Here is a 15,363-nt window from a genome sequence, read left to right as displayed (position 1 = left end):
TCACTCCCCGCATGGTTTGGGGGTACAGCACACAGCGAGAATAAAGAAAAAAAAAAAAAAAAAGACTGATTTTGGGCCCCGGGGAGCTCGCGTTGGCGGTGGGCTCGCACAAATGCACAGCACAGCCTTGAGGTTTCCTCGAAGGCCCCTGGCGAGCGCGGCTGCGGAGGTGCCCCCAGCTGGGAGGCAGAGCCCTGGGGGGCTGCAGGCGCCCTCGTCCAGCGCTGCCCCCGCCCTGCCCGTCTCTCCTGTGCAGGCAGCGCCGGTGGGTGTCAGGCAGGGCCGCCTGCCACCATTTTAGCGGCGGCAGCGGTGCTACCGCCTGCCGAGGCGGTAACCGAAGCTGCTGGGGGGGGGGGACCGGGGGACGCGGCGCTTTGCCGGCAGAGCCGAGCCGGCCCGGGGCGGGGCGGGGAGCGGCGGGGCTGCGCCGGCTCCTCCATCCCCATCCCGGCGGCTGCCGGGGCCGCTGCCCTCGCTGCTGCCGGCCCGGGAGGCGGCGGCGCCCCCCGCCCCCCCGCCGGGGAGGGCTTCCTGTCCCCCGCCTTCCCCTGGCCGCCTGCCCGCCGGGGCCGGCCGAGCCGCGGGGAGGGGAGGGGGCTGCGGGCGCTTCCTGCCGCCGCCCCCGCCGGGGCAGAGCGGAGCGGAGCGGGGCGGGGAGCTCAGCCCGGCCCAGCCCAACCGAGCGGCGCTTCCCCGGGGCGAGCGAAACTTCCCGGGGGGCTGCCGGAGAGATTTCAAATTTGGGTTCTGTGGTTTGGGTTTTTTTTTTTTTTAATTTATTTTAAATTTTTCGGCACTTTCGGCGGGGACCCCGGGGCGGAACCGCCCTCGCCGAGAGCCTGCGGCGGCCGGGAGGGGCCGGTGCCCGCAGCGCCGCCGGCCCCCGGGGATGGGCTCCGGCGGGGCGCCCAACGCCTAGCCCGGCTCGGCTCGGCCCGGCCCGGCCCCCCGCGGGCAGCGGGGCCGCGCAGCATGGCCGCGGAGCTCAGCGCCGAGGAGGAGCAGGTAGGTCCCCGCCGGGCTCCCCTTCCCCGGGCCGGGCAGGACCGGACCCCGTGCGCTGCCCCCCCCCCCCCCCCGTTTTTTATTTTTGGCTACCCCCATCTGCAGCGCTGTTTTTTCCCCAGTGGGGCGCTTCTCCGCAAGGAAAGCCCCATCTGCAACCCCCTTGCCCCCCCCAATCTGTGCAGCCCCCCCCCATCCCCGCAGCCCCCTGTTCCCCGCCCAGCGCGCACCCCAAAGGCCTTGGCGGGGCCTGTGCCCTGGGCGCGCCGGGGTGCTGCAGCGTGGGGTTGGGGGTCACGCACCCCCAAAGCGGCGTGTGTCCCGTCCCCCCCGTCCCCCCCCCCCCTGTCCTCGCAGGCCTCCCCCCGTGGGCAGGCTGCCGTGGGGATGCGTGTGCACGCGCTTCCCACGCCCCGGGCCTCCCGTGACGTCCCGGCTTCCTCCGCCGGCCCTTGCGTCACCGCGGGAGGATGTTGCCGGGCTCGGGGAGCGGGGCCGATGAGCAGCCTCTGGCTCTCCCCTCCTCCACCCCCCACCCCGGGGGTGCCCACCCGCCTCTGCAGCCGCACCCCGAGCCGCGGCCGCCGGGGTGTCCGTCCCCACCCTCCTCCGACCCCCGGGACGCGGAGCCCGGGAGCCGGGACTGGCCCAGGGCACGGCGTGACATCGGCCACCTCGCTGGTCTCGGGGGCTACAGCGTGGAGGCGAAAGCGACCGGAGGGTCAGTGTTCTGGTTGGTTGGTTGGTTGGTTTTCTGTTTTTTAAAACATCTCTCGTTTCTCCAGGGAGGTTGAGGAGGGGTGGTTGGGAGCCCTGGGGTTCCCAGAAGGCCCGTGCCCCCGCAGGGAGTGCTCGCCCGGAGCTGAGTCCATCGCGCAGCCCGCGCTGGCGCTCGGGAAACACAGCGCTCCCAGGCTTTCTCCTCCAGCACACCCCGGGAGCAGGACTGCTATCTCCAGGGTCAGGAGGGCTCCAGGAGCAAGGGGCGTTTGTGCCCCGGGCCCCCACAGGTGCCTTGTGATTTGTCTTACCCCTGTGCTGCGGAGGGGGCAAAGCTTCCAGCAGCTGGGGTTTTAGTTGACCCTGCTCTGGCGGGGAGGCTTGGTTTGCAGCAAGAGACGAGGCTGGGCTCGCCCAGCCAGCGTCCCGGGAGAGGGATTGGAGATGTTTGGTTTGTGCGGGGATGTCGGATGGGGAAGATGAAGGGATATTTGCAATAATGGCTCCAGGTTTGGATCATCAGAGTGGGGCGGGGGAAGGCTGCCCTTGGTGCTGTCCTTGATGAAAATCGTGGAAGTTTCTGTCTCTTTTTCATGGGTAAGTGCTGGTTGGGGCTGGGACATCCCCTTCCTGCCACCCTTTCGTCCCCCTCGGGACCATAGGATTTCTTCCGCTCGATCCGCCGTCAAGCCAGCGGGGAATTCTCCCCTCTCCTCTCCCTGCCAGCCTTGGGACATCTCCCGCTCCGCTCTGTAGGATGTCTGCAGCTCCCTCCCCAGCCCATCCCGGAGGGACCAGAGGAGCCAAACTGATTTTCCTCGGGGGTTTTCAGCCCAGCTGCAGTTTTCACAGGACTTATTTCCCCCCCACCCAGGCTGAAGAAGGCGGGTGGGTTTGCTGCCAGCGCAGCCCGGAGGAGGAGGGCTTGTCCTCCGTGTTCCTGCGGCAGTGGCTTTGTCACCACCCTGCCCTGGCGCAGCGAAGCGGGGACTTCGATGACGCCAGCGCTCCAAAGACCAGCATTGTTCAAAACGCCTGGCCGCGGACGATTTCACTCACAGCGCTGCCGTTGCTCACAGAAACGGGCCTTCTTGCTGCAGCTCTGGGTCACGGGCTTCGTTTCCAGCCCGTGGAGTGATCCCTGCTGCGCTCGGCTCCACACCTGTATAAATCCATATGGGATCAGGGCCAGAAACGATGATGAGACGCGGTGGAGCGTGCAAGGGGGGCAGAGCTATGGCCGGTATTGATGCTCAGCTCAGTAACTCCTGGCTCGCCTGCTGTTGAATATCAGCACTGGTAAGTTTTGGATTCCGTTTTGCTCCCGCAGAAAGCGAGGGAAAGCTGGAAGTCACGGCTGAGCCGCCCTGCAAAGCCAGCACTTGTTCTTGTGGGTCTTGCCCCTTGCAAAAAAAGCCAGCGTCCCTCGTGATGGGTGCTGGAAATGGGATTGCGTGAAGCGTGATGGGTTAAATGTTGAGGAAGGAGACCTGAGTCACACATTGCATCTTCTCACCGTTCCCCTCGGGGCATCCTTCCCATCACCTCAGGGCACTGTCCCCATCTCAGGCTTCAGTGTCTCTTTGGTCCCAAGGGCAGTGGGAGCGTGCCTGGCGCTCACCCCCATCCCCAGGCCCTCCTGCACATGCTGGGGAAGGAGCATCTCTGCTGTTATTTTGGGTTGGCATCTCAGGCCCAGCCCTGGCTTTTGGGCAACTGGGGGCCCCAAGGGGCTCCCTGGGGAAGCGGGGATACGGGCGGTGAGGTTCCTCATCTTGGCTTATGGATAGGATGGATTTCTATATACATACACGTGGATGCGTGTGTTGTGTTAAAGCTGAAGATGGTTTCTGTATTGCCCCGTTTATTTTCCCATCCCTCTTCAACAGAGGAGAAATCATTAGAAATTTGGGCCACGAAAGAGTTCCTTTTGTTTTGGCAAAGTGGAGGCTGTTGGAGATGAAGCCTTGGGGATGAAGGCATCCTGTAAGTACAGCTCCCAGGAAAAGCTCCTGCCGGCTGCTGGCTGGGAGGTGGGAATGCGAGGCGGGGGGGGGGGGGGGGGGGTGTATAATGCCCTGTCTCCTTTGCTCCCCCTTTGCCCACTCTGCCCCTGCCCAGTCCCTTGCCCCCAGCAATTGCAGAGATGGGGGGGGGCACAGCCAGTTGACCACGGCACGCTGCTGTGCCGGGAGGGCTCGTGGTGCCTAAAGGGGATTTTTGCGAGGGCTTGTTCAGATTCCTCCTGGCGCTGTCAGAGGCAGATCCAGCCCAATTCTGTGAGTTCCCTCCTGGTTGGTGCTCACCCAGCCGCTCTGCCAGAGTCCGATACTGAGTTAGGGAGCATCTGGCTGCGATGTGCTGGGGGTCTGGGCTGGCCCTTAGCGGCTTCCAGCAGCCGGGCGAGCTCATATCCCTTCCAAAAATGCCTGCTGCGATGCCAGGCAGGCTGTGGAGAGACCCCTCAGAGGAGCCGGGCTCCTTCGGCTCATCCCATGAGAGGGTCTCATTGGCCCTGCTGAGCCTCATGCCACCGATAAACCCCGGCCCTTCGCTTCCTCCCATCGGAAGTCATTAACGCCGACGAGCTTTTCTGGCTGAATAGCTCCCAGTAACTCTGTGCCGCCGCCTGACATCCAACACCGCCGCCTGCCCGTGCTCCCTGCTCCAGGAGCCAGCCTTCAGTGCTCGCTGTCCCTCCTCCTCCTCCTCCTCCTTGCACTGTCATCGCCATCCTCCACTCTTGTGAAGATGGAAACTCCTCTGTTTTGGGGTGTGCCTGGGTGGGAGTGAAGCATTTCAGGGGCTCCCTCCATCCTGTCCACATCCTTTGAGCAGTATGTGGTGGAAGGCTGGGCCATGCTGCCCCGTCTCCCTCGGGGCTCCTGTATGGGACCGGGGTCAATACGCAGCAGAAAGCAAAGCTGCTTCCATTAGCACGGGCGTTCAGGAATCCCAAGCCCACCTTGCAAACACAGCTGTAAAAACACATTTTGGGGTTTTTTTTGCTCGCCTTCAGGTCTTTAAGCCTGCTGGGAGGTTGCAGGTTGAGGTTTGCGACTCTGTTCTGTCAGTGATATAGTCAGAGAAGTTTCTTTCTCGGTTTCTTGTGGTTTCGGGTGCGCACAGTGCCGGTGCTTTGGGAGGGGAGCGTGTTCATTCAGGATGGCCCTGGTGTGTTTCGGGACCATGGGCTCTGGGGAGCAGTGGGAGCATCCTGGGACCCTCCTGGACCGAACCACTCTCATCTGGTCTTCTGTGGCTGTGTGAAACTGGCCTTACTGGGTGAGCCGGTCCATATCCTGTAGCACATTGAAGCGTCAGCCCTCGATGCCGATCTTGCTCGTTACCTGTGTTCACACGGTCGGGTTCGCTGCTCCACGGTGGAGCTGCAGCCAGCTGATGGGTTCCTGCTGCGCCGGGGCTGCTGTGTCTGACCAGGAGTTTACTGCCGTGAAATCCTCCTTGTGCTCCCTCTCTCCTTTCCACAAGTGTCTCCCAGCCCCGAGGCCGTTTTTTCCAATGCCAGCACTCCCCGCACTTGCTGCTTTCCCGACACTGGCGTTGCCTCCGTCTCCATGCCCCTTGCCTTCACCCCCTTTGCCAGCACCTGCCACAGAGCTCCCCGCTTCACCCCGAGGAGCTGCTGGGTTTGCTGAGCCATGCTCAGCCCCTGCCTCTGCACCATGGGCCGTGTAACTCCCACTGCAACCAGGGATGTTCCTCGGGCACTCCTTTTCCTCCTACCCCATCTCACTGCACACCCCTCCTCTCTCCCACAGGCAACCAAGCAGTTCCTGGAGGAGATCAACAAGTGGACAGGCCAGTACAATGTGTCCCCGCTCTCCTGGAATGTGGCTGTCAAGTTCCTCATGGCCCGCAAGTTCGACGTCCTGCGGGCCATCGAGCTCTTTCACTCCTACCGGGTAAGCGAGCGAGGCTGGGTCTCTGTGAGAGATCTCTAGTCCCAAGGACGACCCTCCCCCTGCTGTTTTTTTTCTTTTTCTCACTCCCTTATGAGTTTTATCTGGCTGGAAAATCCTTTTTCAGCCAAGGCGAGTCGCCATGGAGATCTCGCCGACCTGGGTCCCTTCCCCTCCACTGAGAGCAGTGTGTGTGCTCGCAGGGTGCCCTCCTGCCCGCAGAGCATCTCACCATATATAAAGAATATATATGCATATACACTTTTCCCATCCTGGTTTTGTAAAGTTGCTTCTCCCTGCACTGGGGACTGTGGTGCTGCAGCCAGCTGCTATCCTCTGCTGGAAAATAGGGCCATGGAGCAGAAGTTTCCCTCGGAGGGCTGGGTGCCCCACGGGGAGGTGAGGGTGTGGGGAGGGCTGGGGTGCCCGTGCCGGCCGTCACGCCAGCTCCCTGCCCGCAGGAGACACGGCTGAAGGAAGGCATCGTGAAGCTGAAGCCACACGAGGAGCCGCTGCGCTCGGAGCTGCTCAGCGGCAAGTTCACCATTCTGGTAGGTGGGGGCATCCCCCGCTCCCCGAGTTACCCCAGCCGGGCAGCTCGTCCCAGCTCTGCTCCGTGCAGGCGCCCTCGGGTGTCACAGGAGCCTGATGGTGTTTCCTTGCCAGAGCGTGCGGGACCCCTCAGGAGCCTCCATCGCCCTCTTCACGGCCAAGCTGCACCACCCCAGCAAGAGTGTGCAGCACGTGGTGCTCCAGGCGCTCTTCTACCTGCTGGACCGAGCGGTGGAGAGGTGAGCCTGCCTCCGCCGAGCTACGGAGTCTTACCGCGGCGCGGCCCTGGGGAGCCCTTTCCCTCCCAAGGGTGAGGGGAGATGCTGCTGCTCACTGAGGTTTTGATGAAACCCTTCCAAAAGGCTTTGCAGGGAAAAGATGTGCCTGTCTCAAACGGGAACGTGAATTCCTGAAGGTGAATTTGTGGCCGAGTCTGTCTGCGTGCCTCTGGGAGTCCCATCTCTAATTAGGGGAGAGAAGAGGTCACAGCTCCCTGTGGCTTCAAATTCCCTGTCTTCCCCTGGTTTGACCTCAAGCCAGTCATCCCCATGGAGGTGTTCAGCAGCGGAACAGAATTCCCCAAGCCCTGAGCCAGGTTCTTCACAGCCTTTCCCTGCCTGTGTCCAGGTTTCAGTTCAGCAAAGCCCCTGATTCCTGCAGGCCTCGGCCAGGGAGGAGGCAGCTCCCGCACTGGCGAGTCGTAATGCGAGCCCTGCCAAAAATATAAAGCCGGGATGTCCCATTTATTCCTGCTGGGCTGTTCTGTTTTTGAACTTACCCGTCACGGGCGATGCAGCTGAGACAGGCTTAAGACATGAGCCAGGCTTAAATAAGGGTTGTAGGAAGAGGTGGTGAAGCAGCTGGGAAATGTGGAAGCGAGCTTTGGGTCAGTGGGTCCTTCTGGGGGATTTTTTGGGGTCAACAAGCTGAAGATGAGGTTAGCATGGGGCAGGTCTGCTCATGCAGGAGCCAAGCAGTTGGATGTTGTGAGGTTGATGTTGCTTTTTCCCCTCTCTCAGCTTCGAAACCCAGAGGAACGGGCTGGTGTTCATCTATGACATGGCAGGCTCACAGTACACCAACTTTGAGCTGGACCTCAGCAAGAAGATCCTCAACCTGCTGAAGGTAACGGCCGGGGGTGACCCCATGTCCGGGAACGGTGCGCAGGCCACTCGCTCATCGAGTGTGTGAGGTCCTGTGGTTTTGGCGTACGTTTTCCCACCAGACCATGCTGACCACGTCTCGGCTGAGGAGCACCAGCTCCCGCCCCACAGGACCTCGGGAGGGCGTTGGGAGCCTGCCAGGCGGGACCCGGCCGGGGCTGCGGTGTCCCGTGGGTGGGAGGGGATCAGCTGTCCCCATGCCGGATTCCTCTCGCAGCTGCTGGCAGCGCTTTTGGGAAAACAGATGCAAATTATTCTTTAATCATGCTGGCATTTCGTGCCTCCTCCCTTCTCCGGAAAAAAGAAATAACAGTAAATATTGTCCGGGGTGTGTTCTCACAAATCCTGGCTCCCAGGCTTCACCTCTCCCCCATGGAGCCAAACCCTCTGCCTACCTAATTCAAAGGAAATAATTTGTTTCCATATCAGAGCATAAAAATAAGCGTGGCGTTGCCACCTCAGGGTCCCTTTGCTGGTCGTCACCTCTGCTGGGACGCGTGTTGTCCCTCCCGGCAGAGCACGGAGAGGGGCTGGTTCCTCCCCGGTGACGTGGATCTGACCCCTCCTGCCCACAGGGTGCCTTCCCGGCTCGGCTTAAGAAGGTTTTCATCGTGGGAGCGCCCATGTGGTTTCGCGTGCCCTACTCCATCATCAGCCTGCTGCTGAAGGAGAAGCTGCGGGAGCGGGTGAGCGCAGCCCCCCTACCCCGACATGGGACCCTCGGTGGGGAGGGCTGAGGCGGTTTTCCCTTTGGGACAGGATGGTCTAAGCAGCTTGTGCCCCTCAGCCCCGTCCGCTGGAAGCTGCTGAGCCCAAATCCATGGGAAATAGAGGCTTTCTCAGCCTATTTCGTAGGGCTCAACCTGTTTCAGTATTTTCAGCAAATATCTTGAACCTCTTTTGAAATCGCCTTCGATTTCTTCCTCTGTGGTGAGGCTGCCAGCAGCAGCAAGTGGAGGGAATGGTAAATGATTAAAGGGAAAGGAAACATCTGCTGAGCACGCAGGAGAAATGCACTCAGGCCCTATCTGACAAAGTCAAAAATACGTAAACAAGTATCCTCAGCATCAGCAGTGCTGCTGGTAGGGCCCTTTTCCAGCCCAGTGCCTCCCTGGGCTGGACTTTACCCCTCTGCTTTTGGTAGGAGTTTGGAGCCCCTTGCAAATTTGGAGTTGGGTGTCGATGTGGACTCGTACCCTGAGAGCCAGCCCCTGCCCCTCCACTGGCGTTCCCCTTGGGTGCCCTCCCGGGGCGGGTGAGGAAGGGGGAAGACCCCAATGTTGTATGGGGAAATCTCCGGGCTCCATCGGAACTGCGCCAGACCATTGTCCCTGTCCCCAGCGAAGCCTCTCCATCCTTCTTGGAGTCACCCCTGCCCCTCTTCTTCCTCCTGCAGGTGCAGATGGTGAAGATGTCGGAGCTGAAGGAGCACCTGCCCCGGGAATGCCTCCCCGAGTACCTCGGGGGGTCCCTCAAACTGGACCCTCTGAGCTGGAACTGCCGGTTCCTGCCCCAGCAGAACGGGCACCCCGACCCCCTGGATGAGCTCATCCTGGTGCCGCTGGTGGCCCCCAAAGATAACGGCTCCGTCCATGTCCCCGGGCCCAAGTCCGTCACCCTCCAGGAACTGCTGGATCATGTCAGCCACAAGCAGAAACGAGGCATCTATGAAGAGTACGAAGATATTCGGCGCAGGAGCCCGACTGGCACCTTTGCCTGCTCTTTGTGAGTTGGGGGGGAAGGAGCCAGGTGTGGGCCAGCGTGGGGGCCCCCTCCCTTGCTCCAAAAAAGCTGGTTTCCCCCCTCCCCGTGCTTCTGCTGCTCAGCGGTGGCCCATCTGCCTCTTTGGGGTGCGGTGCTTTGGGTTGGCGATGGAGACCCCCGGCCTAGTGATGCTGTGAGCCCCCTCTACGGCTCCCACAACCGCCGGGGGTCGGAGGGAGCCGCGCAGGGGACAGCGGGGACCAGGACCTGGCCGGGACTCCGCTTCCCGAGGCTTTGGCCAGGTGATGGCAGCAGAGCCCAGGCTACAGGCGCTGGAGGCTTGCGCAGAGGGAGGGATGGTGCCTTTTCCTTCCCTGCCTGGAAAACATCCCTGCTTCCCTCTTCCCTGCCTCCCAGGGCACCCTACAACCAGGAGAAGAACCGGTACGGGGACGTGCCCTGCCTGGACCAAACCCGCGTCAAGCTGGCGAAACCGTACAGCCGCCCAGAGGTGAGCCAGCCCGGGATGGAAACTCGGGCTCCTGTGTGAAGCTGACACAGCCGTCCTGGACACAGGGCTCTGGAGGGCTCACGCTGTGCCTGCTTTTCTCTCCCCAGCTGACCGATTACATCAACGCGAGCTTCATGGACGGCTACAAGCAGAGGAACGCTTACATCGGGACGCAGGGTATGGCCCAAGCCACCGAGGGGTTATTTTGCTCCTGATGTGTGTGTGGGCTTCACTTCCCTATCCAGCCTTAGGCAGCGGCCACGGTGGGGGCCATCCCAGGAGCAGGGTGCTGCCAAGCAAGTCCCCCTCCTCTCTGGGTGTATTTACTCCCCTCCCGTCCCCAGCCAGAAGGGAATAGAGTTTCTCCTGGGAGAGAGTGAGTGGGTTCATCCTCCCTCAGCTCACAAAACGAGTCGTGGGCTGAGCAGACTCCCACTAGCAGCGGCAGTGACAGCCTCCTCCTCCTGCCCCTAACCCAGCCCTGGCTTTGCCCCATCTGCCCGGGGGTGAAGCAGCAGAGAGGGGGAATCAGTGCTGGGGCAGGGGTCAGTCGGTGACAGCTCCAGGCAGGGCTGGTGGATCCACGCCGGGGTCAGTCCCCACGGGAAGGGGCAGCTGGGCGAAGGGGTTTGCCCAGATCCCTCAGGTTTTTGTCTGACGTGTGGGCTGTCCCTGCAGGGCCTCTGGAAAACACCTACGGTGACTTCTGGCGCATGGTATGGGAGCAAAACGTCCTGGTGATCGTGATGACAACCAGGTGAGTGCTCATGGTGGGGGCACAGCCCCGTTCTTCTCTGCAAAATGATCGTTTTTGCTGTTGGATGAGCGGTGCTCTGCTCTCTGCAGTGACCCTGCAGCTGTGGTGCCAGCCAGAGCCCCGCAGGGCAGGGACATCACATCAGGGGTGGATGTGGGGTCCTCAGGGGATCACGGTCGGGTGGAGTGGGACATGTCCCTGTCAGGGCAAGGAGGACATCACCAGCTTGTCTTTCTGTTCCCAGGCTGGAGGAGGGAGGCAGGAGAAAGTGCGGCCAGTACTGGCCCCTGGAGAAGGATTTCCAGGTGTGCTTCGGGGCCCTGACCATCACCAACCTGGGCGTGGAGAACCTCAGCCATTACAAGAAAACCGTCCTGGAGATCCACAGCTCGGAGGTGCGTGGCTGCAGCCGCCTGGCGGGGGACGGCACGGGGGTGCAGGAGGTCCTCCGTGGCCAGGGGCAGAGGAGAGGGGAGGGTCTAACCCCCCAGTTTTCCCCCAGACCAGGGAGCGGCGGCTGGTGTCCCATTTCCAGTACCTGAGCTGGCCAGACTACGGCGTCCCCTCCTCAGCAGCCACCCTCATCGACTTTCTGGGGGCTGTGAAGCAGCAGCAGAGGGTGGCGGTCAGCGCCCTGGGACCTCGCTTCAAGGGTCACCCCGGGGGACCCCCGATCGTGGTGCACTGCAGTGCTGGCATCGGCAGGACAGGTAACGGGGTAACCCCGGCGGTGGGGCACGTCCAGCCTCCCCGGGGCGTTTCCACCATGGCGTGGGTGCGAGCTGGTGGTTCTGGGGTGCGTGTGCCCAGGGCTTCCCGCAGCCGTCGGACTCCATCGCAGTCTCTGCTTCTGCCGCTGCGGGAGGTTTTACGGCGGTGCTGAGGGCTGCCCCGCTCCGGTTCTCTGAAGGCTCTTTGGTGGCCGACGCCATCCCTGTCGTTGTCCCCAGGTACCTTCTGCGCGCTGGACATCTGCCTGTCGCAGCTGCAGGACGTGGGCACGCTCAACATCTCCCAGACGGTGCTGCGCATGCGGACCCAGCGCGCCTTCAGCATCCAGACCCCCGAGCAGTATTACTTCTGTTACACCGCTGTCCTCGAGCACGCCCAGCGCGAGGGCCTGCTGCTCGCCAACCACAGCCGGGCCGGCCAGGAGAAGAGCTCGCCGGGACACTGAGACCTGCCGCCTCCCCGCAGAACCCCCCTTCCCGTCCCGCCGGGGCTGCTGGAGCCGCCTCCGTGCCCGCCGGGACTCGGCTCTCAGCACTGCTGTCGAACTGTGCCTTATTCACACCAACGGTGGCTGCCGCTCGCCCGGCGGCGGAGGACGGCGCGGGAAGAGGCTCTCGCTCCTCTCCGCGGTATTTCTGTCGAGGGGGTTGGTTGGTTGGGGAGGTGGTTTTTCTTCTTGTTGTGGTTTTTTGGTTTTTTTTAATTAGTATTTTTTTTGTTGGGACCATCTAAAATGTATCTAGAGAGGGGCTCTGCGGAGCCCTAGGAAATGTATTTCCAGTCGTGCCCTGGGGTTTAGGAAGAGGCGCCTACTTCAGTCTTACCTGCCACTAAGTGTGTGTGTCTGTATGTATGTGTGTATATAATATATCCTCGCTGTGCCCGCCCCTGGCTATTATATAGATACATATATACAAGCACCCGTTTGAGCAGCTGCCGCGGGTCCCCGCTGTCCTGCTGTCTCACTGCTGTGATCCCCGGAGCGGTGAGTTTGGTCCTGGCTCTGTCTTGTTTTCCCACCCCCGACCCCCGGCTCCTTTTTCCCTTTCCTGCCCCTCCCGCTTCTCGCAGGCAGCGCTGGACCTGGTTCCTGCTCTGGGGGTGCTCAGCGGCATCCTCCCCCCCCTTTTCCTTGTCTCATCTTCCCCATCCTCGTCTCCTGCCGGGAGATGGCAGCTCTGCTCCTGGGAGGAGGATCTGGAGGATTTTGGCCGGTGGGTGGGTCAGACGGGGGGGTGAGGAGCTCACCAGTGTCCCCTGCCCCTTGGGGCGCAGCCGCCGGAGTCACTAGGTACGAGGGGATGGGGACACGGAGGGGACCGACCGGCTCTCCAGGTTGCCCGGCTTTTCCAAGCCAGCAGTGGGAATCCGCGGGCCCAGCCCTGCGGTGAGTCACGGGCTGGAAAAGCGCTGAGCAAAAAACGCCAAAACGCTGGAGAGGCCACGAGCTGACCTGACCTCCGGGGCAGCAGCGCCTGCCCGGGGCACCGGGACCGGCAGCGCCTGCGCCTCGGTAACTTTATACTGTAATAAGCTCTTTGAATGTGTATATTCTTATTTTTTTATAATCTTGGGGGGTTGGGGTTTTTTGTTTTGGGTTTTGTTTTGGTTTTTTTTTTGTATTTAACATTAACTTGATCCAAGCCAGAGCCAGAAGTATTTGTAAATGTTCCTATTTTGCTCTCGTTCAGAGAAACATTTTCGTGGTTACTTTTTGGGTTTTGTTTTGTTTTTATTTGTACCGACATATAAATATACTACCAGTGACCAGTCCTCTCAGCTCTCGCGGTGCAGTTGGTCAGGGGCAGGAGAGGGAGGGAGTTCAGGGCTTTGCACACCCCATGGTCCTCAAAAGCGAGTTGGCCTCATCCCTGGGGACACGTGGACCCGCCGTGGCCCCCCAGCACTGGGCGGGCACAGGGCTGCATTCAGGGCCATGCCGGGGAGCAGAGGGCTGGGGGGGGGTCAGGGCAGCCACCTTCAGAGCCCGGCAGCCCACTCCTGACCTGGGTGAGGCCCCATGAGAGGGAACCAGGCTGCAGGCAGCTTCCCTGGGCGGGCAGAATACAGGATGCCGGCAGGAGGGAAGGCAGCGAAGTGCCCGTGCTGGACCTGAGGGGGACAAGCTGCCCCACTCTGAGCTCCTGCCTCTTTTCCCAGGGCCTGGCTGAGCCCCAGAGCATCAATCTGCTTTAAGCACCGGGCGCTTCGGAGTCTCTTCTTCGTGGCATAGACCCTTTCTCCAGCTGTCACCTCCCTCCTTTATCTATTTTTATGAATAGTTATTTAGGAAGTGCCCAGGGTGTGTTGGCCACCCTGATGAGCAGCCCGGGAAACCAAACCTCTGTCTGCAAGGAGCCCCCCGGTCAGGGCTGGAGGGGCAGCGCCGTGCCTGGATGGGGAGGCGGGACAGGCAGGGCTGGCCAGGGGCTCTGCCTGCTGCTACCTGCACCTTGCAAGGCACAGTGATTTGGGGGGGCTGGGAGGGTTTGCCTCTAACGCAGACGCTGTCAACAGCGAAAGGCTGGGTGGCTGCTGATCTGAACAAGGCATACCTGATCCTGTCACTGCTACCTGTAACGCTCGAGGGATGGAAGCGGAGATTAAAGGAATGGAGTTGCTGGGCGCCTCTGGTGTTATTTCCTCAGCACCTACAGCTGTGGTTTGGGGAGCGTCTGCCGTCTTCCCACGTTTGGGAGCATTCTGCAATAAATGCTGTAAAACGATGAATGGCGGCAGCGTTGGGGAAAGGCCTTTTGCTGCGGGATTTGGGGGTGAGGGCAGTGCTTCTGTGCTGCCGGACCTGCTCTGAGCAGGCGTGTAGGGCAGAAAAACACACGGGCACGGCTGGGGGGAACACAGCTGGGCTTCCCCTGGGCTTGACAGCCAGCCCCGGCGCCTTCGGGTGCAAGCGATGCCAGTCCTGGAGCGGCAGCCGCAGCCTGAGGCTTTGGGGTGAGGACAGAAAAGAGGCGGCTGGTGCAAATCAAGCCCTAGAGCCAGCGGGAGAGCATGTGCCCCAGAGCAGAGCAGCCGGCCCCAGCGAGGTTCCCAGGTGAGAGGAAACACGGGCGAGTGGGAAGAGCAGCACCTGTGTTTGCTCAGCTGGAGTTTGAAAAAGCCAAGCAGGTCAGTGTCTTTCTGGGACTGGCAGCGGCGGAAGCTTTCCCCGGCGCTCGAGGTGTGGGCAGGCTTGGCCGGGCCAAACACATGGGCTGAATGGCTGGAAAAGAACGGGAGGCAGCAGGGCATGTGTCTTCAAGGGATGCGTGCCCTGGCACCCATGGCTGTGTGAGAATGGGCGTTCTGAACGTCCCCGGAGCTGTGCGTGTCCTGCCTGGGGAGCACTTTTGTTTCAGCTGGAGTGTCCCGTTCTTCTAGGTACCATTTTCTGCCCCGCTGTGCTCCTCGAGCAGCATCAGCCCACGCAGTTGGACCTGCAGTGCGGCTCCTCTGGCTCACGCTGGCCTCCAGCTTCCCTCCCGGCACCTGCTGCAGAGTGGCTCCAGCATCCAAGGGAGCCCCTCATCCTCGGGGAGGAAGGAGCCCGGGATCCTCCTTCCTCGCTGCCAAACACATTCTGCACCCCAGCTGGGCTCTCTTGTTGGCACACCTGCAGAAAAGGGGGGTTGTGGCTTGTTTTTGCCTGTGTTGTGGGCCCTGGCTCTCCCCGGCTCAGCGGGGCTTGCAGCGAGGTGTCGGGTCCGGACCCAAAAGCTGCAGGTGGTGGCAAGCGTCCTGCGTGACCCCATGGGTGTGCCTGGCCCCTGTCCCCCTTTCACAGGCTGCAAAATCCCAACCGAGCCTGCGCTGTGGGTGCGGGGAAAGGCGGTCGCACCTTTTAGCTTAATTCCATACGATGTGGGCGCAGAGAACCGAAACATTTCCGAGGAGACCCAGGTCCTGGTCTGTCAGTGTCTCAGCAGCAATACCAGGCAGCGTGGTGCTGGAGGGTGTTTAATGAAAAGGCACTTCAGGCTGACGTTAATATTTATTTCTTTTTATGCTTAGTTTTTTGACTTTTAAAATGTTTCCACTTTCAACTCTTCTGATGAGATCAGCCCATCAGTGGTTTTGGACTTTAAACTTGAGGTTTGAGGATTTTTAACCAGCCTGGTGGCCTTCGACAGACAAATAACAGCAGAAGACGAGGCAGAGGATTTCTTCAGCTGCTTCCAGCCCTCAGGCTCACAGTTGGTAAGCAGGGAGAAAACTGGGAACCACTTGGATACGCCGCTGTCGTAGACCTCAGCATCTCCCTTCAAGGAGGGATGAAGATCCCATCTGTGCGGG

At 61.2% G+C, this 15,363-nt stretch overlaps 1 protein-coding gene across 3 annotated transcripts; it reads left to right on the top strand.

Annotated features, from left to right (window-relative positions):
• The first annotated feature begins 586 nt into the window (after positions 1–586).
• PTPN9 (protein tyrosine phosphatase non-receptor type 9) lies at positions 587–13,695 on the top strand. Of its 3 annotated transcripts, XM_074880877.1 has the most exons (14): positions 1,631–3,027; positions 3,618–3,714; positions 5,511–5,654; positions 6,113–6,202; positions 6,318–6,442; positions 7,223–7,328; positions 7,942–8,052; positions 8,763–9,091; positions 9,488–9,581; positions 9,689–9,758; positions 10,260–10,338; positions 10,583–10,733; positions 10,841–11,048; positions 11,289–13,695. In XM_074880877.1, the coding sequence occupies exons 3-14, from the start codon at positions 5,601–5,603 to the stop codon at positions 11,513–11,515; spliced, it is 1,644 nt and encodes a 547-aa protein (XP_074736978.1). In that variant the 5' UTR covers positions 1,631–3,027; positions 3,618–3,714; positions 5,511–5,600; the 3' UTR covers positions 11,516–13,695. The 3 variants fall into 3 exon arrangements, with proteins under 3 accessions (XP_074736976.1, XP_074736978.1, XP_074736977.1); XM_074880875.1 differs by lacking the exons at positions 1,631–3,027; positions 3,618–3,714 and adding an exon at positions 587–1,008; XM_074880876.1 differs by lacking the exon at positions 1,631–3,027 and having other exon boundaries at positions 3,262–3,714.
• The last annotated feature ends 1,668 nt before the right edge of the window (positions 13,696–15,363 follow it).

This window comes from Strix uralensis, chromosome 11 (assembly GCF_047716275.1).
Source record: "Strix uralensis isolate ZFMK-TIS-50842 chromosome 11, bStrUra1, whole genome shotgun sequence".
NCBI classification, from domain to species: domain Eukaryota; kingdom Metazoa; phylum Chordata; class Aves; order Strigiformes; family Strigidae; genus Strix; species Strix uralensis.
Note: the sequence above shows the minus strand (reverse complement) of the source record. Positions and strands in the feature narration are given on the sequence as shown.

What these genes read in the sequence shown, in the direction of transcription:
- PTPN9 (XM_074880875.1), top strand. Translation starts at nt 976, where the DNA reads ATGGCCGCGGAGCTCAGCGCCGAGGAGGAGCAG. An exon ending in AGGAGAAGCTGCGGGAGCGG is followed by an intron (nt 8,053 to 8,762) that starts GTGAGCGCAGCC and finishes TTCCTCCTGCAG; the next exon opens with GTGCAGATGGTGAAGATGTC. An exon ending in GTGATCGTGATGACAACCAG is followed by an intron (nt 10,339 to 10,582) that starts GTGAGTGCTCAT and finishes TTCTGTTCCCAG; the next exon opens with GCTGGAGGAGGGAGGCAGGA.